The sequence below is a fragment of the Rhinopithecus roxellana genome, chromosome 8 (assembly GCF_007565055.1).
Source record: "Rhinopithecus roxellana isolate Shanxi Qingling chromosome 8, ASM756505v1, whole genome shotgun sequence".
Lineage (NCBI taxonomy): Eukaryota > Metazoa > Chordata > Mammalia > Primates > Cercopithecidae > Rhinopithecus > Rhinopithecus roxellana.
The window spans coordinates 10,458,103-10,480,114 of NC_044556.1; the positions used below are offsets into that span (position 1 = coordinate 10,458,103).

Consider the following 22,012-nt stretch of genomic DNA (forward strand, 5'->3'; position numbering starts at 1 on the left):
GGCTCACTGCAGCCTTGACCTCCCAGGATCAAGCAATCCTCTCCCCTCAGCCTCCCGAGTAGCCGGGACGACAGGCGTGTGCCACCATGCCCGGCTAATTTACTTTCTTTTTTTCTTTTTTTTTTTTTTTGAGACGAAGTCTTGCTCTGTCACCCAGGCTAGAGTGCAGTGGTGTGGTCTTGGCTCATTGCAACCTCTGCCTCCGAGGTTAACGAGATTCTCATGCCTCAGCATGCTGAGTAGGTGGAGTTACTGGCACCCGCCACCACACCCAGCTAATTTTTATATTTTTAGTAGAGATGGAGTGTCACCATGTTGGCCAGGCTGGTCTGGAACTCCTGACCTCAAGTGATCCGCCCGCCTCAGCCTCCCAAAGACTCAGTCTCCAAAGTCTCCCACCGTACCTGACCAACGCCCAGCTTTAAAAAAACTTTTTTTTTGTGTTTTAGAAATGGGTCTATGTTGCCCAGGCTGGTCTTGAACTCCTGGCCTCAAGCAACCCTCCAGCCTCAGCCTCCTGAGCAACTGGGGCTATAGGCATGCACCACCATGCCCAGGTTGAATTTGTCTTTTTTAAAAAGTGCATTGAACATTGATCTAAACAGTTAGGATCACCTACATTGCATCTTCCAACGTGAAGTTCAGGGTCCATGAGAATTGCCTGGATATTCACGAGGCACTTCTGGAAATCAAAAGCTGCAAAGGCTGCGTCACGCAGCGGGGTCAGTATTTCCAGAATCCCTGAGCTCCTGAACACCAGGGCTGCCTCTTCTGACCAGATGTGTTGGTCTGCAAACTAAGAAGAAAATGATTCCTGAGATCCAATCATTCTCATTGTTTTTCTGGAGATTTAAATTTTATTTCATGATGCAGATTTTTTTCTTTTTTTTTGAGATGGAATCTTGCTCTGTCGCCTAGGCTGGAGTGCAGTAGCGTGATCTCAGCTCACTGCAACCTCCGCCTCCCAGGTTCAAGAGATTCCCTTGAGTTGCTGGGATTACAGTCGCACGCCACCACGCCCGGCTAATTTTTGTATTTTTAGTAGAGACAGGTTTCACCATGTTGGTCAGGCTGGTCTTGAACTCCTGACCTCATGATCCACCCACCTGGGCCTCCCAAAGTGCTGGGATTACAGACGTGAGTCACCGCGCCCGGTCATGATGCAGATTTAAAGAAGGTAAATTCTTTTTTTGAGATGGAGTCTCACTCTGTCGCCCAGGCTGGAGTGCAGTGGCGCGATCTTGCCTCACTGTAACCTCCACCTCCCGGGTTCAAGCCATTCTCCTGCCTCACAAGTAGCTGGGACTACAGGCATGCACCACCACGCCCAGCTAATTTTCATATTTTTAGTAAAGACAGAGTCTCACTATGTTGCCCACGCTGGTCATGAACTCCTGGAACCAAAGTACTGGGATTGCAGGAAGGAGCCACTGTGCCTGGCCAAAATAATTCTTTTATTTTAAATTTTTGTTAGTTTTATTATTATTATGATTTTTAAGAAACAGAGTTTCATGCTGTCACGCAGGCTGGAGCACAGTGGTACGATCGTAGCTCACCGAAACCTCAACCTCCCTGCCTCAAGTGATCCTCCTGCCTCAGCCTCTTGAGCAGGTGGGACTACAGGTGTGCACCACCACACCCAGCTAATTTTTAAATTTTTTTTCTAGAGACGCGGTCTCCCTATATTACACAGTCTGATCTTGAACTCCTGGCTTCCAACAGTCCTCCTGCCTTGGCCTCCCAAAGCTCTGGGATCACAGGCAGGAGGAACTGCACATAGCCTAATTCCTATTCACAGATCGTGGATAAGAACCTCTCCCCAGCATACGCACTGGCCTCATCAGAACGTCAGGGTTAAGGCTCCTAAGATATGGCTCCTGGCCGGGTGCGGTGGCTCAAGCCTGTAATCCCAGCACTTTGGGAGGCCAAGATGGACGGATCACGAGGTCAGGAGATGGAGACCATCCTGGCTAACACGGTGAAACCCTGTCTCTACTAAAAAATACAAAAAACTAGCCAGGCGAGGTGGCGGGCGCCTGTAGTCCCAGCTACTGGGGAGGCTGAGGCAGGAGAATGGCGTAAACCCGGGAGGCGGAGCTTGCAGTGAGCTGAGATCCGGCCACTGCACTCCAGCCTGGGCAACACAGTGAGACTCCATCTCAAAAAAAAAAAAAAAAAAAAAAAAAAAAATGGCCGGGCGCGGTGGCTCAAGCCTGTAATCCCAGCACTTTGGGAGGCCGAGACGGGCGGATCACGAGGTCAGGAGATCAAGACCATCCTGGCTAACCCGGTGAAACCCCGTCTCTACTAAAAAATACAAAAAACTAGCCGGGCGAGGTGGCGGGCGCCTGTAGTCCCAGCTACTCGGGAGGCTGAGGCAGGAGAATGGCGTAAACCCGGGAGGCGGAGCTTGCAGTGAGCTGAGATCCGGCCACTGCACTCAGCCCGGGAGACAGAGCGAGACTCCGTCTCAAAAAAAAAAAAAAAAAAAAAAAATTAGATAGGCATAATTCACAAGGGGATGTCAGATGACACCTGTGCCACCACTTAGTACCACTTTGAGCTGGGACAGATGACTTAGGTCTCTGTGCCTCAGTTTTTCCATCTGTCAAATAGGGACAATATGAGGAGCTAGTCCTAAGATGATGGTCACGTTTAAATAATGTAATACACAAAGGTGCCTAGACCAGCACCTGTCGTATTTTGAAAACTCTTCCCCTTTTAGCTGTTGTTGTTGGTATTATTATTTTGCTAACTAGAGTGATTTCTAGCCTTCGAAAAAAGGTTCAGAAGTTTGTGAACAAGACCATTATTCCTTACCAACTAATTCGTAACCCCACTTTCTTTTTGGTTGTTGTTGAAACAGAGTCTTACTCTGCCTTCCAGGCTCAAGCAATTCTCCTGCCTCAGCCTCCCGAGTAGCTGGGATTACGGGTGCCCGCCACCACTCCCAGCTAATTTTTGTATTTTTGGTAGACAGGGTTTCACCACGTTGGCCAGGCTGGTCTTGAACTCCTGACCTCAGGTGATCCTCCCACCTCGGCCTCCCAAAGTGCTGGGATTACAGGGGTGCACCACCGTGCCCAGCCCGTAACCCCACTTTCTTTTTACCTACTTTGATTATGGAACTTGGCACGATGCCCAGATTGCCATAATACAAATTATCCTCCTGAGTTATAACTGCCAGTTCGTTTTCATCTAGGAAAAACAAAACAAGACCAAATGAAAATTGAAATGCTGGTCATTTCTGTGGACCAAAAGATAAGTATGGCTGGGTGCAATGGCTCACGCCTATAATTCTAGCACTTTGCGAGGCCGAGAGGGTGGATCACTTGAGGCCTGGAGTTCGAGATCAGCCTGGCGAACAACATGGTGAATCCTCCTCTCTACTAAAAATACAAAAATGAGCCGGGCACGGTGGCGGGTGCCTGTAGTCCCAGCTACTCAGGAGGCTGAGGCAGGAGAATCCCTTAACCCGGGAGGCAGAGGTTACACTGAGCAGAGATCGCACCACTGTACTCCAGCCTGGGCAACAAGATTGAAACTCCGTCTCCAAAAAAAAAAAAGGAAAAGAAAAAAGAAAAAATAATATGACAGCTATTTTCTGGTTTCTAATCACGAAGTTCATGTGGAAAAGCCAAGCAATATGAAAAAATATAGAGTTGAAGCTTTTTTTTTTTTTTTTTTTTTTTTTTTTTTTTTGGAGTCTCACTCTGTCGCCCAGGCTGGAGTACAATGGTACGATCTGCTCACTGCAACCTCCACCTCCCAGGTTCCAGCGATTCTTCCTTCCTCAGCCTCCTAAGAAGCTGGGATTACAGTCCCCCGCCACCGCGCCCGGCTTATTTTTGTATTTTTAGTAGGAAGGGGGGGGGTTCGCCATGTTGGCCAGGATGGTCTTGAACTCCTGACCTCAGGTGATCTGCCCTCCTCGACCTCCCAAAGTGCTGGGATTACAGGCATGAGCCACTGCGCCCGGATGATTTCATGCTTTGGCTGGGTTGCGTCTGGCAGGCCTATAGTTAATAAGCCAGGTCTAAATATTTCTAGGCTACCAGTGGGTCGGGTACGCACTGACAGCAATGTTGTGGATGGTGATCTGGGCTTCAAAAATGGAAGTAAACAAAGTCTGGTCTCCTTTTTTCACTCGGACGGTGTCGACGAGCTGACCTAGGAGGTAACAGGACAGGTGCATGAGGCCCCGTGTGCATCATGGGAAAGGGGATATCTACTACTGGGACCCCAGCTACCCGTGCCACCGCCCAGCCCACCCGGCCAGTGGCTCTTCAATGTTCCTTATAGCTTTTGAGAGGTTCGCTATTCAAAGGAGAATGAATCAAGGAAAACACAGCACTGAAACACAATTGTGTTAAGCATGACAAGGAATATGCTTTGGTTTAAGAAAACCCAACCCTTCTGCCAGGCGTAGGGGTGCATGCCTATAATCCCAGTACTTTGGGAGGCTGAGATGGGCAGATCACTTAAGTCAGGAGTTCGAGATCAGCCTGGCCAACATGGCAAAACCTTGTCTCTACTAAAAATACAAAAATTAACCGAGCATGGTTACACGCACCTGTAATCCCAGCTACTTGGGAGACTGAGGCAGGAGAATCGCTAGAACCCAGAAGGTGGAGGTTGCAGTGAGCTGAGATTGCACCACTGTACTCCAGCCTGGGTGACAGAGCCAGACTCCATCTCAAAAAAAAAAGAAAGAAAAGAAAAGAAAAAAGAAAACCTGACCCCCATTAGTCTTCTCTATAAGCAAGCTCAGAGGGAGGGCCGTTGAGTTTTTTGTCAACCAGTGGCTTGAACACAACGGAATGTCTCCTAATACAGGTGACCACTATAAGGAATAAAACAGACCGGGCTTGGTGGCTCTCATCTGTTATCCCAGCACTTTGGGAGGCTGAGGCCGGAGGATCGCTTGAGCCCAGGAGTTTGGGACCAGCCCGGGCAACAAGGTGAAACCCCGTCTCTACAAAAAATAAGTTAGTTATGCATGGTGGTGCACCTGTAGTCCCGGGCGTGGTGGCTCACACCTGTAATCCCAGCACTTTGGGAGGCCAAGGCGGGCAGATCACAAGGTCAGGAGATCGAGACCATCCTGGCTAACACGGTGAAACTCCGTCTCTACTAAAAATACAAAAAATAAAAATACAAAAAAAATTAGCCGGGTGTGGTGGCAGGCACCTGCAGTCCCAGCTACTCGGGAGGCTGAGGCAGGAGAATGGCGTGAACCCGGGAGGCGAAGCTTGCAGTGAGCCGAGATTGCGCCACTGCACTCCAGCCTAGGCAACAGAGCGAGACTCCATCTCAAAAAAAGAAAAAGAAAAAGAAATGTTAAATACAAAGCCTCCTGAAACTCTGGAAAAGCAGCCTCAGAGGTGTCTGACTGGCATTTTCCCTGGATGCACCCTAAAGCTGGCAGAATAAACCTCCATGATGGAGACACTTGTCACCATCACTTATTTCAGTTGTCACCGTCTACCCGGCCCTAAGTATCCTGCAAGCCAGGAAGCTGGTGAGGACGCAGAGAGATCCACTGAGTGATTATGGGCTTGTGGTCCACTTGGAACATGGAAGAGGAAAAAAAATCGAGTGGTGGAGGGGTCGCTCCTTCCCCTCCCTTTATCCAGGCTGTACCTGGCCCCTCTAGAGGAGGCCACTGGGCAGCAGCCCCACCCTGGGCCCCTGGGCTCACCTGCATTATGGGAAAACAACAGGCTCTTCTCAAACCACAGGAGCAGGATGCCTTTCTGGCCGGGGGCGATGACGATGTCGAGAGTCCCGTTATAGTCAAAAGACAGCCCCAAACTCCGGTTGAGGGGGTGGTCTGAGTACTTGAACATGCCCTGGGAGAAAAAGACAGCTTTCAGCCTCTCCCCAGACCCTACTGTGGAGTCCCACTGAATCCCAATGAGGGAAGAGGAGTCCGGCTAGCCAGTGCAGGGGAAAGCAAAGAAAGCAAAGAAGCCACAAATCTGCCTTTCTTTTTTTATTTTTATTAAATACAACTTTGTTATTTTGATAGGGTTACATTTCACTTTAACCATTGAAAATTTAGCTCTCAATAGAGAATTACTCTAAGTGTCAAATGCTCAATGCATTTTGAAGATTTTTATCTTATCTTATTTTATTTTTGAGATGGAATTTGGCTGTTGCCCAGGCAGGAGTGCAGTGGCACGATCTCGGCTCACTGCCACCTCCATCTCCCAGGTTCAAGTGATTCTTCTGCCTCAGCCTCCCAAGTAGCTGTGATTACAGGCGCCCGCCACCATGCCGGGCTAATTTTTTTGTGTTTTTAGTAGAGATGGGGTTTCACCATATTGGCCAGGCTGGTTTCAAACTCCTCACCTGAAATGATCTGCCCGCCTCAGACTTCCAAAGTGCTAGGATTATAGGCATGAGCCACTGCACCTGGCCTCATTTTGAAGCTTTAGCACAGAAAAATGTAAACTATCTCATCCATGAGTTGTTTATATTGATTACATACTGAAATGGTACTATTGGGCCAGGTGCAGTGGCTCACACCTGTAATCCCAGCACTGTGGGAGGCCAAGGTGGGGCGGGGTGGGGGGTGGGGGGGTCACTTGAGGTCAGGAATTCGAGACCAGCCTGGCCAACATGGTGAAACCCTGTCACTACTAAAAATACAAAAATTGGCTGGGCGCGGTGGCTCACGCCTGTAATCCCAGCACTTTAGGAGGCTGAGGCGGGCAGATCACGAGGTCAGGAGATGGAGACCATCCTGGCTAACATGGTGAAACCCCGTCTCTACTAAAAATACAGAAAAAATTAGCCGGGCGAGGTGGTGGCGCCTGTAGTCCCAGCTACTCTGGAGACTGAGGCAGGAGAATGGCGTGAACCCGGGAGACGGAGCTTGCAGTGAGCTTAGATCCGGCCACTGCACTCCAGCCTGGGAGACAGAGCCAGACTCCGTCTCAAAAAAATAAATAAATAAAATAAAATAAATAAATGTTTAAAAACATGTGAGTTGTCACGAAAACCTGGGCTTAGACAAAGGTCCTCTGAGTAGTTCTTCCCCCTGCAAAGTTACTTACCTTCCCTTGATCCACTACAAGCATCCCAACCTGTGACAAAGAAAATAAGTGGAAGATTCCACCTAAAGACCCGACGATTTCTGCCTATGAAACAAACAGAAAATGCTTCAGATGAATCAAATCTTAACACACACGGGCTCGCCGGTCGCACTTCAGAGTATCTGATAAGTTACAATGAAGGAAAGTCTTTTTAAAAAAAAAACAGGGCCGGGCGCGGTGGCTCAAGCCTGTAATCCCAGCACTTTGGGAGGCCGAGACGGGCGGATCACAAGGTCAGGAGATCGAGACCATCCTGGCTAACACAGTGAAACCCCCTCTCTACTAAAAATACAAAAAAACTAGCCGGGCGAGGTGGCGGGCGCCTGTAGTCCCAGCTACTCGGGAGGCTGAGGCAGGAGAATGGCGTAAACCCGGGAGGCGGAGCTTGCAGTGAGCTGAGATCCGGCCACTGCACTCCAGTCCGGGCGACAGAGCGAGACTCCGCCTCAAAAAAAAAAAACAGATAATGCCCTCTCTGGAAATAGAACACTTGACCAGGCGGGGTGGCTCACGCCTCTCATCCCAGCACTTTGGGAGGCCGAGGCCGTGGATCACCTGAGGTCAGGAGTTCGAGACCAGCCTGGTAACATGATGAAACCCCCATCTCCACTAAAAATGCAAAATGAGCCGGGCGTGGTGGCGGGCGCCTGTAATCCCAGTGACTCGGGAGGCTGAGGCAGGAGAATCACTTGAACCCGGGAGGCAGAGGTTGCCGTGAGCCACAATCGTGCCACTGCCCTCCAGCCTGGGTGACAGAGTGAGACCTTGTCTAAAAAAAAAAAAAAAAAAAAAAAAAAAAAGAAAAGAAAGGAAAAGAAAAGAAATGTGACATTTGGGTCAAAAACTTGAAAGAAGACAGCTTTGGTTTGAGTGTTTGGAGAAAATGATATGACCCAGACTGCTAGAAGAATGCTTGAGTCATTCCTGCCTGGGAGCCCTCATTCCTGATTGTTGGCTGGACAGCAAAGTGTCTAGCTGCTGACTTGGAACGTGAATCAAGGGCCCCACCTAGGGAGAGTGAGACAGATTTCCATAGCAGCCCAGCTGGCTACCTCCTACATCTTGCAGAGACAGAGACAGAGAGAGAGAGAGAAAGGAAGAGAGAGACAGAGAGAGAGAGACAGAGAGAGAGGAAGAGAGAGAGAGAGAAAGAGAGAGAGATAGAGAGAGAGACACAGACAGAGAGGAAGAGAGAGAGAGAGAGACTAAGACTGCCAGCTTTTTTTTTTTTTTTTGAGATAGAGTCTCACTCTGTTGCCCAGGCTGGAGTGCATGGCGCAGTCTCAGCTCACTGCAACCTCTGTCTGCCAGGTTCAAGCAATCCTCCCGGCCTCCCCTTCTCGAGTAGCTGGGACTACAGGCACCTGCCACCACATTTGGCTAATTTTTGTATTTTTTAGTAGAAACAGGATTTTGCCATGTTGGCCAGGCTAGTCTCAAACTCCTCACCTCAGATGATCCGCCCACCTTGGCCTCCCAAAGTGCTGGAATTACAGCCATTAGCCACAGCGCGTGGCCTTGATTGTTTCTGAGACAGAGTTACATTCTTATTGCCCAGGCTGGAGTGCAATGGCGTGACCTCAGCTCACTGCAACCTCTGCCTCCCAGGTTCAAGCCATTCTCCTGCCTCAGCCTCCTGAGTAGCTGGGATTACAGGTGCTTGGCACCACGCCTGGCTAATTTTCTGTATTTTTAGTAGAAATGAGGTTTCACCATCTTGGCCAGGCTGGTCTTGAAATCTTGACCTCGTGATCCACCTGCCTCAGCTTCCGAAAGTGCTGGGATTACAGGTGTGAGCCATTGAGCCTGGCCTCAAGGTCCTTAATTTAATCCTATCCGCTAAGTTCCTTTTGCTATGTCAGGAACCATATTCACAGGTTCCAGGAATTAGGATGTGGACAGCTTTGGAGATCTAATATTCTACCCGCCTTCGAGATCCTCCCTCCACCTATCCCATTAGGAATTATGAGATCCATCTGGCCCTGGAAGCGACTCTAGGTCTTGCTCCATCACTCCAGCCAATTCCTTTTCTTTTCTTTTTCTTTCTTTTTTTTTTTTTTTGCAACAGGGTCTCTCTCTGTCCCCCAGGCTGGAGTGCAGTGGTGTGATCATACCCCACTGTAGCCTCAGTCTCCCAGGCTCAAGCAATCCTCCAGCCCCGAGTAGCTGGGATCGCAGGTACCTGCCACCATGCCCAGCTAATTTCTTTTTCAATTTTTTGTAGAGATGGGGGAGGGTCTCACTGTGTTCCCCAGGCTGGTCTTGAACTCCTGAGCTCAAGTGATCCTCCTTCCTCGGCCTCCCAAAGTGCTGGGATTACAGGTGTGAATCACCGTATCCAGCCATCAATATATACAATTGATAGCAATAGGGGTTGACTCTTGTCCTGGCTGTAGCAATGCTGAGCTCAACTATTCTCTGAGGTAACCTCTCCTCCTGAAATGTCCATGATAAAAACAACTTCACCATCACACGCACAAACATACATGCAGGTACACACACAGGTGCACACAAACATACATGCATGCACACGTGTACACACATACATGCACGCACATACACGTACACACATGTACACACACACAAAGGCTATTTTAGTAATAATTGGGGATTTTAGTGATGCTAGGTGTTCTTTTTTGTGTTGTTTGTTCTTTGTTCTTTTTTTTTCTTGAGACAGAGTTTCACTCTGTCACCCAGGCTGGAGTGCAGTGGCCCAATCTCCGCTCACTGCAACCTTCACCTTCACCTCCTAAGTTCAAGTGATTCTCCTGCCTTAGCCTCCTGAGTAGCTGGGATTACAGGCATGCGCCGCCACGCCCAACTGTAGTGGGTTGGCGTTTTTTTGCATTTTCAGTAGAGACGGGGTTTCACCATGTTGGCCAGGCTGTTCTTGAACTCCTGACCTCAAGTGATCCACCCCCCTCAGCCTCCCAAAGTGCTGGGATTACAGGCTGAGCCACCTCGCCTGGACAGCAGTCATTTGATTTGAAGGCCACCTGATTTCAATGTGACTGCATCCTAGCCTAACTGATTACATCTGCAAAGACCCTACCTCCAAGCCAGTTTACTGCGATGGTTGGAATGACGGTGTCCCCTCCAAAATTCATGCTGAAATCCCCAATGTATTATAAACAGGCGTGGTCTTTGGGATGAGCATCCTTATAAAAGAGCTCTGGGTTGAAGGGAGCACAGTTTGTTGGTTCTTCTGCCTTCTGCCGTGTGAGGATGTGGCTTTTGCCCCTCCAGAGGATCCCCCAGCATAGGCGCCATCTTGGGAGCAGAGTGCAGCCCTCACCAGACAGCAACCTTGCTGGCACCTTGATCTTGGACTTCCCAACCTCCACAACCATGACAAATAAACTTCTGTTCTTTATAAACTACTCGGTCTCAGATATTTTGTTACAGCAGCAAAAATGCCAAAGACAGTTAAATTCTGAAGTTCCAGGCTGACATAAATTTTGGGGACACTGGTTCAACCCACTACAGTTTTCTCATCTGTAAAGTGAGCAAGGTGAGGAAGTTGATGGCACGAGTCTTCAGGTGGGCATGTGGATGTGTCATAAATTAATATGTTGCCTTTACTAGGGCACTAGCTTTTTTTTTTTTTTTAAAGACAGGTCTCACTCTGTCATCCAGGCTGGAGTGCAATGGCACTGTCTCGGGTCACTGCAACCTCCACATCCCAGGCTCAAACAATCCTCCTGCCTCAACCTCCCAAGCAACTGGGACTACAGGCATGCACCACCTTGCCCGGCTAATTTTTGTATTTTTAGTAGAGACAAGGTTTCGCTATGTTGCCCAGGCTAGTATTTAACTCCTGGACTCAAGCGATCCACCCCCTCCAGCCTCCCAAAGTGCTGGGATTATAGGTGTGAGCCACCGCACCCCTACCCAGCTGGGCACTAGAGTTTTGTTTTGTTTTGTTTGTTTTTTGGGGTTTTTTTTTTGTTGTTGGTTTTTTTTTTTTTTGAGACGAAGTCTCACTCTGTTGCCCAGGCTGGAATGCAGTGGCACGATCTCGGCTCACTGCAACCTCTGCCTCCCAGGTTCAAGCAATTCTCCTGCCTCAGCCTCCTGAGTAGCTGGGATTACAGGTGCTCACCACCAAGCCCGGCTAGATTTCATTTCATTTCATTTCATTTTATATTTTATTTTTTTGAGGTAGTGTTTCGCTCTTGTTGCCCGGGCTGGAGTGCAATGGTGCAATCTCAGCTTGCTGCAGCCTCTGCCTCCCAGGTTCAAGCAATTCTCCTGCCTCAGCCTCCTGAGTAGCGGGGATTATAGGCATGTGCCGTCACACCTGGCCAATTTTGTATTTTTAGTATTTTTGTATTTTTAGTAGGAGGGGTTTCTCCATGTTGGTCAGGCGGGTCTTGAACTCCCAACCTCAGATGGTCCACCCACCTCGGCCTCCCAAAGTGCTCGGATTACATGTGTGAGGCACCACACCTGGCCTGTCACTAGCTTTTTATAAGCACTACGTAAACGGCATAAATGGTGCCATGATTTTGCCTGACCTAAAACTTTTTGTCTCCTTTCTAACTTCCTAGGCTCCTGAGCTGATTCCATTGACCTGGAATTTTCCCTAACCCAAGCTGGAGAGCAGTGGTGTGATCACAGACACTGCAGCCTCAATCTCCCAGACTCTAGTGACCCTCCCACCTCAGCCTTCCAAGTAGCTAGGACTAAAACATGCCACCATACCTGGCTAATTTTTTTTTTTTTTTCTGAGACAGAGTCTCGCTCTGTCACCCAGGCTGGAGTGCAGTGGCACGATCTCGGATCACTGCAAGCTCCGCCTCCCGGGTTCACGCCATTCTTCTGCCTCAGCCTCCCGAGTAGCTGGGACTACAGGCGCCTGCCACCACGCCTGGCTAATTTTTTATGTATTTTTAGTAGAGATGGGGTTTCACTGTGTTAGCCAGGATGGTCTCAATCTTCTGACCTCGTGATCCGCCCGCCTCAGGATTACAGACGTGAGCCACTGCGCCCGGCCTAATTTTTAAATATTTTTTATTTTTTTATTTGGTAGAGATGGGGTCTTGCCACGTTGCCCAGGCTGGTCTCAGACTCCTGGGCTCAAGCTGTCCTCCTGCCTCAGCCTTCCAAAGTGCTGGGATTACAGGCATGCGCCACCACCCCTGGCCCAGCTGGACTCTTAAAAGAGGAAAAAACCCTCGTGCACCCATTGACAGCAGTTACTGCAATCACAAGGTACATATATTTTTACTTTCACATTCTTTTTTTTTTTTTTTTCTTTTTTTTGTTTTGTTTTGTTTTTTTGAGACTGAGTCTCGCTCTGTCGCCCAGGCTGGAGTGCAGTGGCCAGATCTCAGCTCACTGCAAGCTCCGCCTCCCGGGTTCACGCCATTCTCCTGCCTCAGCCTCCCGAGTAGCTGGGACTACAGGCGCCGCCACCTCGCCCGGCTAGTTTTTTGTATTTTTCAGTAGAGACGGGGTTTCACAGTGTTAGCCAGGATGGTCTCGATCTCCTGACCTCGTGATCCGCCCGTCTCGGCCTCCCAAAGTGCTGGGATTACAGGCTTGAGCCACCACCCCCGGCCCAGCTGGACTCTTAAAAGAGGAAAAAACCCTCGTGCACCCATTGACAGCAGTTACTGCAATCACAAGGTACATATATTTTCACTTTCACATTCTTACCAAATTTAACATACCTGTCCGTCATAGTGATAGTTCCAAAAACTGAACCCCCCAGTATTCGAATAATATATATAAGTCTGGGATATCTGATCTCCACGGAAATATGCAAAAACCAAATTACTGACATCCTATTAAAAAAAAAAAGAATGAATGAATGAAAGAAAGATGCCAACAAGTAACGTTCCTGAACATTTATCCCAGAGAAATGAAAACTCACATCTGCACAAAAACCTGGATGTCTGGACGTGACTATTTGTTGGGGCTGTTTCTGAGAGCGAAAAAGTGGATATACAACAGGCGCGGTGGCTCACACCTGTCATCCCAGCACTTTGGGAGGCCGAGTCAGGCGGATCACTTGAGGCCAGGAGTTCCAGACCAGCTTGGCCAACATAATGAAACCCCATCTCTCCTAAGAAATACCAAAGTTAGGTCGGGCGTGGTGGCTCACGCCTGTAATCCCAGCACTGAGGTGGGTGGATAACTTGATGCCAGGAGTTCAAGACCAGCCCGACCAACATAATGCAATCCCATCTCTTTTTTTTTTCTGAGACGGAGTCTCGCTCTGTCACCCAGGCTGGAGTACAGTGGTGTGATCTTGGCTCACTGCAAACTCTGCCTCCCGGGTTCACACCATTCTCCTGCCTCAGCCTCCCGAGTAGCTGGCACTACAGTGCCTGCCACCACACCAGGCTAATTTTTTGTATTTTTAGTAGAGACGGGGTTTCACCATGGTCTCGATCTCCCGACCTCGTGATCCGCCCGTCTTGGCCTCCCAAAGTGCTGGGATTACAGGCGTGAGCCACCGTGCCTGGCCAACCCCATCTCTTATAAAAAAACCAAAAAACAAAAAAACAAAGTTAGGCCGGGCATGGAAGCTCACGTCTGTAATCTCAGCACTTTGGGAGCCCAAGGTGGACCGGGAGGTCGAGAGTTCGAGACCAGACTGACCAACATAGAGAAACCATGTCTCTACTAAACATACAAAATTAGCCGGGCATGGTGGTGCATGCCTGTAACCCCAGCTACTCGGGAGGCTGAGGCAGGAGAATCGCTTGAACCCAGCAGGTGGAGGTTACAGTAAGCCAAGATCGTGCCATTGCACTCCAGCCTGGGCAACAAGAGGGAAACTCTGTTTCAAAAAAAAAAAAAAAAAAATTAGCCAGGTCTAGTGGTGTGTGCCTGTAACTCTGGCTACTTGGGAGACTGAGGTGGGAGAATACCTTGAGCCCAGGAGTTTGAGACTGCAGTGAGCTATAATTGCAACACTGCACTCCAGCCTGGGGACAGAGCAAGACCTTGTCTCAAAAAAAAAAAAAAAAAAAAAAAAAAAAAAAAAAAGTAGGGCCAGGCATGGTGGCTCATGCTTGTAATCCCAGCACTTTTGGAGGCTGAGGCAGGTGGATCACTTGAGGCCAGGAGTTTGAGACCAGCCTGGCCAACATGGTGAAACCCCATCTCTGCTAAAAATTAGCCGGGCATGTACAGGTGTGTACCTGTAGTCCCAGCTACTCAGGAGGCTGAGCCAGGAGAATCACTGAAACCTGGGAGGCAGAGGTTGCAATGAGCTGAGACTGCACCACTGCACTCTACCCTGGGTGACAGTCATAGACTGTTTATGTTATTAGTAAGAATTCCAGGCAACAGTAGGCTATTAGTAATTAAGTTTGTTTTTTGGTTTATTTTTGTTTTGAGACAAGTTCTGGCTCTATTGCCCCAGCTGAGTGCAGTGGCATGATCTCAGCTCACTCTAACACGTGCCTCCTGGGCTCAAGCCATCCTCCCATCTCAGCTACCCGAGTAACTGGGACTATAGGTGCATACCACCATACCTAGCTATTTTTTTCTTTTTCTTTCTTTTTTTTTTTTCTTGTATTTTGAATAGAGACAAGGTATCACCGTGTTGCCCATGCTAGCCTCGAATTTGTGAGCTGGGATTACAGGTGCCTGCCACCACGCCTGGCTAATTTTTTTGTATTTTTAGTAGAGACAGGGTTTCACTATGTTGGCCAGGCTGGTCTCGAACTACTGACCTTGTGATCTGCCCGCCTCAGCCTCCCAAAGTGCTGGGATTACAGGCGTGAGCCACCGCACCTGGCCAGTAATTAAGTTTTGGGGAAGTCGAAAGTTACCTGTGGATTTTCAACGGTGTGGGGTGGAGGGTGGTACCTCTGACCTCTACATTGTTCAAAGATCAACTATAGATGGATGTATTTACAGTGTGTCAGCCGGTGGATCTGAAAACATCCCCAAAACCTTTTCCATCTCCCAGCCGTGCTCTGAGCCCACAGGAAATGACCCTGACAAAGTTCTTGAGACCCAGTCTCAAGCCTTACACTGTCCTTATTCCTTTTTCTTTCTTTCTTTTTTTTTTTTGAGATGGAGTTTCACTCTTGTCACCCAGGCTGGAGTGCAATGGTGCGATCTCAGCTCACCGCAGCCTCTGCCTCCCAGGCTCGAGCGATTCTTCTGCCTCAGCCTCCCGAGTAGCTGGGATTATAGGCACACGCCACCATGCCCGGCTAATTTTTTGTATTTTTAGTAGAGACGGGGTTTTGCCATGTCGGCCAGGCTGGTTTCAAACTCCTGGCCTCAGGTGATCCACCCACATTGACTTCCCAAAGTGCTAGGATTACTACAGGCATGAGCCACCGTGCCCAAGCCTTTTGTTTTTTGTTTTTTGTTTTTTTTTTTTTTTGACAGAGTCTCGCTTGTTGCCCAGGCTGGAGTGCAGTAGCATAATCATGGCTCACTGCAGCCTCGATCTCCTGGGCTCCAGCAACCGTCCTGGGATTACAGGTGTGAGCCACCACGTCCAGCCTTTATTTCTACTCATGATTATTTGTGTTCAGAGGGGAGCAAAAAATATGAACAATTATACACTTATACTTACCACACAAAACAAACTTCCAGTATAACAACAATTATCACCAGAAACATGTGTAACTGGGTGTTTTATACCTGAAAAGAAAATAAAATTTTGAAATGTTTATGAGTTCCCTGAAGTTTGGAGAAAAGTTTATTTATTTACTTATTTATTTGAGACAGAGTCTCCCTCTGTCGTCCAGGCTGGAGTGCAGTGGTGGCTCACTGCCACCTCCACCTCCCAGGTTCAAACAATTCTCCTGCCTCAGCCTCCTGAGCTGGAATTACAGGTGCCCACCACCACGCCTGGCTAATTTTTGCATTGTTAGTAGAGACGGGGTTTCACTATGTTGGCTAGGCTGATCTCAAACTCCTGACCTCAAGTGATCCACCCGCTTCGGCCTCCCAAAGTGCTGGGATTACAGGCATAAGACACCACGTCCAGCCTGGAGAAAAGTTCAGAACAGGGTTTCTCAACCTCAACACTACTGAAATTTGGGAGCAGATGGTTCTCGCTTGCGAGGAGTTTCATATGCATTGTAGGATGCTTTTTAGCATCTATATATCTACCCACTCAGTGCCAGTAGCATCTTCCTCTAGTCTTGACGCCAAAAACGTCTCCAGACATTGCCAAGTGTCCTCTGGGAGACAGAACTGACCCCAGTTGGCCGGACTCGGTGGTTTACACCTGTAATCCTAGCACTTTGGGAGGCAGAGGTAGGTGGCTCTCCTGAGGTCAGGAGTTCAAGACCAGCCTCACCAACATGGAGAAACCCCATCTCTATTAAAAATACAAAATTAGGCCAGGTGTGGTGGCTCACACCTGTAATCCCAGCATTTTGGGAGGCTGAGGCAGGCAGATCACGAGGTCAGGAGATCGAGACCATTCTGGCTAACACAGTGAAACTCTGTCTCTACTAAAACTACAAAAAATTAGCTGGGCGTGGTGGCAGGCGCCTATAGTCCCAGCTGCTCAGGAGGCTGAGGCAGGAGAATGGCGTGAATCCGGGAGGCGGAGTTTGCAGTGAGCTGAGATCGTGCCACTGCACTCCATCCAGTCTGGGCTACACAGCGAGACTTCATCTCAAAAAAAAAAAAAAAAAAAATTACCCAGGCACGGTGGCTCACACCAATTATCCTGGCACTTTGGGAGGCCAAGGCGAGGGGATCATGAGGTCAGTAGATCAAGATCATCCTGGCCAACATGGTAGAATCCCATCTCTACTAAAAACATAAAAAACTAGCTGACGTGGTGGCACGCGCCTGTAGTTCCAGCTACTAGGGAGGCTGAGGCAGGAGGATCGCTTGAACCCGGGAGGTGGAGGTTGCAGTGAACTGGGATTGTGCCACTGCACTTCAGCCTAGCGACAGAGCGAGACTCCGTCAAAAAAAAAAAAAAAAAAAAAAAATTAGCCGGGCGTGATGGCACATGCCTGTAATCCCAGCTACTCGGGAGAGGGGGTGAGGCAGGAGAATCGCTTGAACCCGGGAGGTGGAGGTTGCGATGAGCCGAGATCGATCGATCGCACTCCAGCCCGGGCAACAACAGTGAAACTCTGTCTCAAAACAAACAAACAAACAAAAAATTAGCCAGGCATGGTGGTGGGTGCCTGTGACCTCAGCTACTCAGGAAGCTGAGGCAGGAGAATCGCTTGAACCCAGGAGGCGGAGGTTTCAGTGAGCCGAGATTGGGCCACTGTACTCCAGCCCGGGGGACCGAGTGAGGCTCCATCTCCAAAAAAAGAAAAAGAAAAAGAAATTTTTTTGTAAAGATGGCATTCTGCTCTATTGCCTAGGGTGGACTTGAACTCCTGGGCTCAAGCGATCCTCTTTTCTAAAGCTAATATTTGCCTCATCTTCACTTTTCACATCTTCTTTCCTCCTGCATCAGGGTCCTCATCTTTCTCCCTCTTCACAAAGCTCACCTTCTCTACCGTCCCCTACCCCTCGTGAGAAGTGTGTGGGAGGGACAATGTTCATCACCCAGCTTGGTTACCAGACATCTACTGGTCATCCTCAGCTTTCCCTGATCCTCCCACACCAATCCATCACCAAGACCCGCTGATGTCTCCTGAATTTTTTTTTTTTTTTTTTTAGACAGAGTCTCATTCTGTCACCCAGGCTGGAGTGCAGTGGCCCAATCTCAGCTCACTGCAACCTCCACCTCCTTGGCTCAAGGGATCCTCCTGCCTCAACCTCCAGAGGAAGCTGGGATTACAGGCACACACCACCATGTCCAGCTAATTTTTGTAGTTTTAGTAGAGACTGGGTTTCGCCATGCTGGCCAGGATGGTCTTGAACTCCTGACCTCAGTGATCCGCCTGCCGCAGACTCCCAGATTACTGGGATCACAGGCGTGAGCCACCGCACCTGGCCAATTGCCTCTTGTTTATTTCAATCAGTCCAAGCACCTTTTGTGGCTTATGACTACAATGCACGATGGGAACACTAGGTTCCCAGTCTATGGATGGGGCCCCAGGCCAATTTTCATTTTGATTGGAAAGGACAAAGTAACGTCCTGAGGCTGACATCCAAGTAGGAGCATCACTTATACTTCCGACACTAATACCCTCTTGTCTCATGTTGACTACACTCAAACAAAATTTAAAAATACCAAATGTACATACCTAAAGACAAGTTCCAAGAATTACTTTCATAATCATAAGTATAGACTTTATAATTCACTACTAACAGCAACAATGAACCAGCAAAATGTGCTGATGTCACTTCTGGAACGCCGACCTGAAAGTTATCATATGGATGATATCAATGAGACCAGCTTTTCAAACACTGATTCAGAAATCCAGACTTCTAGACATGCATTGAAAAAAAAAATTTATGGACAGGCACGGTGGCTCTCGCGTGTAATCCCAGCACTTTGGGAGGCCAAAGTGGGTAGATCACCTGAGGTAAGGAGTTTGAGACCAGCCTAGCCAACAGAGTAAAACCCCGTCTCTACTAAAAATACAAAAATTAGCCAGGTGTGGCATCAGGTGCCTGTAATCCTAGCTACTCAAGAGGCTGAGGCAGGAGAATCGCTTGATCCCAGGAGGCAGAGGTTGCAGTGAGCCGAGATCGGCTCACTCCAGCCTGGTGACAAGAGCAAAACTCTGAGAAAGAAAGAAAGAAAGAAAGAAGAAAGAAAGAAGGAAAGAGGCCGGGCACGGTGGCTCAAGCCTGTAATCCCAGCACTTTGGGAGGCCGAGATGGGCGGATCACGAGGTCAGGAGATCGAGACCATCCTGGCTAACACGGTGAAACCCCGTCTCTACTAAAAAAATACAAAAAACTAGCCGGGTGTGGTGGCGGGCGCCTGTAGTCCCAGCTACTCGGGAGGCTGAGGCGGGAGAATGGCGTAAACCCGGGAGGTGGAGCTTGCAGTGAGCTGAGATCCGGCCACTGCACTCCAGCCTGGGCGACAGAGCGAGACTCCATCTCAAACAAAACAAAACAAACAAAACAAAACAAAAACACCACTTATGCCAGCAATAGTTGGTTGGTTCTTAGATACTGGGAACTGTGTATCTTGGGGCCAGCTAGAACCAAGTTGAAGCTGGTCTTGGGTGCCCTCAGATACCTCAATTCATTCCATCTCCTCTTCCTTTATAAAAACCTTCCCTGAAGCTGGGCGTGGTGGTTCATGCCTGCAATCCCAGCACCCTGGGAGAACAAGGCGGATCACCTGAGGTCAGGAGTTTGAGACCAGCCTGGCCAACACAGTGAAACTCCGTCTCTACTAAAAAATACAAAAATTAGCCGGCCGTGGTGGCTAATTTTTGGGGTAATTCCAGCTACTCGGGAGGCTGAGGCAGAAGAATGGCTTGAACCCAGGAGACAGAGGTTGCGATGAGCTGAGATCGCGCCATTGCACTCCAGCTTGGGTGACAGAGGGAGACTCCCTCTCACAAAACAAAAACCACAAAATCAAACAAACAAACAAAACAAAACAAAACCTTCTTGGAGGACAAAGCCGAAAGTAGAAATGATGAATGACTAGCGTTAACTGTTAAGTGTTGCTTTTAGGAGAAACATTGGTATGTCGATAATTGACAAAACTTTATTTTTATTTATTTATTTTGAGACAGAGTCTTGCTCTGCCACTCAAGCTGGAGTGCAGTGACACAATCATAGCTCACTGCAACCTCCAGCTCCCGGCTCAAGCAATCTTCCCAACTCAACCTCCTGAGGTGCAGGAACAGCAGGCATGCACCACCACACCAGCACACCCGGCTAATTTTTTAAAATTTCTTACAGATTTGGAGTTTCATCATGTTGCCCTGGCTAGTCTTGAACTCCTGGGCTAAAGCAATCCGCCCACCTCAGCCTCTCAAAGTGCTGGGGTTACAGGCTTGAACCACCACGTCCAGCCCAAAACTTTATTTAGCATAGGTGTCGATGGTATAATTTCTCAAATATTCACTAAGGGTGTGGTTTTCCTGCTTTGATTTAGGACAATTTGGGGGGGGGGGGGCTCTTATTTTTTTTCCGTAGAGACACGGGTCTCCTTGTTGCCCAGGCTGGTCTTGAACTCCTGGACTCAAATGATCCTCCTGTCTTGGCCAATAAATGTATGGGGATTACAGGCATGAGCCACTGGGCCTGACTGAGGGAAGTCTTGAAATTACTGCACGTAAAGTAAGATACCATCCCACCTATCTATTTTTTATTTATTTATTTTATTATTGTTATTTTTTAAGACAGAGTCTCCCTCTGTTGCTCAGGCTGGAATGCAGTGTCTCAATCTCGGGCCACTACAACCTCCACCTCCTGGGTTTGAACAATTCTCCTGCCTCAGCCTCCCAAGTAGCTGGGACTACAGGCCCGTGCCACCATGCCCAGCTAATTTTTGTATTTTTAGTAGAGACAGGGTTTCACCATGCTGGCCAGGATGGTCTCAATCTCTTGACCTCGTGATCTGCCCCCCTCAGCCTCTCAAAGTGCTGGGATTACGGGCATGAGCCACTGTACCTGACCAAGGGAGGTCTTGAAATTACTGCCTGTAAAGTAAGATACCATCCCACCTATCTATTTATAATATAACCAATGTAAGGAAGACTACCTACATCGACTTTTTTCTTTTTCAGGAATAAAAAGTCTATTTTGGTAGTAGAGGCAGAATAAAACCAGCCCTTCTTTTTTTTTTTTTTTTTTTTTTTTTTTTAGACAGAGTTTCACTGTTTTTGCCCAGGCTGGAGTGCAATGGCGCGACCTCGGCTCACCGCCAGCAACCTCCGCCTCCCGGGTTCAAGTGATTCTCCTGCCTCAGCCTCCCGAGTAGCTGGGATTACAGGCATGGGCTACCATCCAGCTAATTTTGTATTTTTAGTAGAGACAGGGTTTCTCCATGTTGGTCAGGCTGGTCTTGAACTCCCGACCTCAGGTGATCCACCTGCCTTGGTCTCCCAAAGTGCTGGGATTACAGGCGTGAGCCACCGTGCCCGGCAACCAGCCCTTCTTTTGGCTTAGAAATCGCACTTAACGTCTTTAAGAGGAACATTGTAAAATAAACCTCTAAACTAACAAGAACAGACCACTCTGATATTTCTGATCTGTATTTTCCCCTGAGTATTACTTATACCAGAATCCTTCAGATCGTTCCGTAACATAACTACCTGCATTGATGTAGGGATGGTAAATGGAAGGAGACTAGTCTCAAAGTTATCTGTTGTGAAAAAAACTTGTTTTCTGAAATAAACAATGAATGAGTTAAATTAGGATAATGTCATACAAGGAAAGAAAAAAGACAATAGAAGTACTCTATAATGTTTCCACTCAAACAAAATTTGTATTGTAACCAGGAGTCATTTAGACATAATTTATTTATTTTACATAAATAAACCTCTGTTGTCCAGGTATTTGACTTCCAGAAATAATAGAAATAATAGTTTAAATGTGTGAACACATCAAACATAAAACTATATAAAATGTACATTGAGTGACAGGATGGACTTTGGTTTTATAATTTATATGGCTCTAATTCCACTAAAGTAAATAGTTTTAGATCAGGAATGTGTATATAAGAAAGAAACCATTTGTTCCTTCATATAGGAAACTTTTAAATAGGAAAAGGCCATCCATGAACATGTATATCATTTCATTATCCAGATCTCCTCCCCCAACTTCCCAATAAATTTTATGGTTTTCAACAGATAAGAATTACTGAGTTGGCCAGGTGCGGTGGCTCATGCCTGTAATTCTAGCACTTTGGAAGCCAAGGCAGGCAGATCATCTGAGGTTAGAGGAGTTTGAGACCAGCCTGGCCAACATGTTGAAACCCCATCTCTACTAAAAACACATATGAAAATTAGCCAGGTGTGGTGGTGCACACCTGTAAGCCCAGCTACTCAGGAGGCTGAGGCAGGAGAATTGCTTGAACCCGGGAGGCAGGG

General features: G+C 48.1%; 1 protein-coding gene across 1 annotated transcript in view; it reads right to left on the reverse strand.

The window, feature by feature from the left end:
• The window catches only part of CATSPERD (cation channel sperm associated auxiliary subunit delta), a 57,511-nt gene that overhangs the window by 25,919 nt on the left and 9,580 nt on the right, over positions 1-22,012 (reverse strand). The window contains exons 4-12 of the mRNA XM_030936490.1: positions 21,236-21,308; positions 18,251-18,365; positions 15,652-15,719; positions 12,776-12,889; positions 7,062-7,145; positions 5,702-5,852; positions 4,075-4,170; positions 3,116-3,198; positions 620-796 (exon numbers count right to left, since the gene is read on the reverse strand). Of these exons, the coding sequence (XP_030792350.1) occupies positions 620-796; positions 3,116-3,198; positions 4,075-4,170; positions 5,702-5,852; positions 7,062-7,145; positions 12,776-12,889; positions 15,652-15,719; positions 18,251-18,365; positions 21,236-21,308 (961 nt within the window). The remainder of the gene's footprint in view (positions 1-619; positions 797-3,115; positions 3,199-4,074; positions 4,171-5,701; positions 5,853-7,061; positions 7,146-12,775; positions 12,890-15,651; positions 15,720-18,250; positions 18,366-21,235; positions 21,309-22,012) is intronic.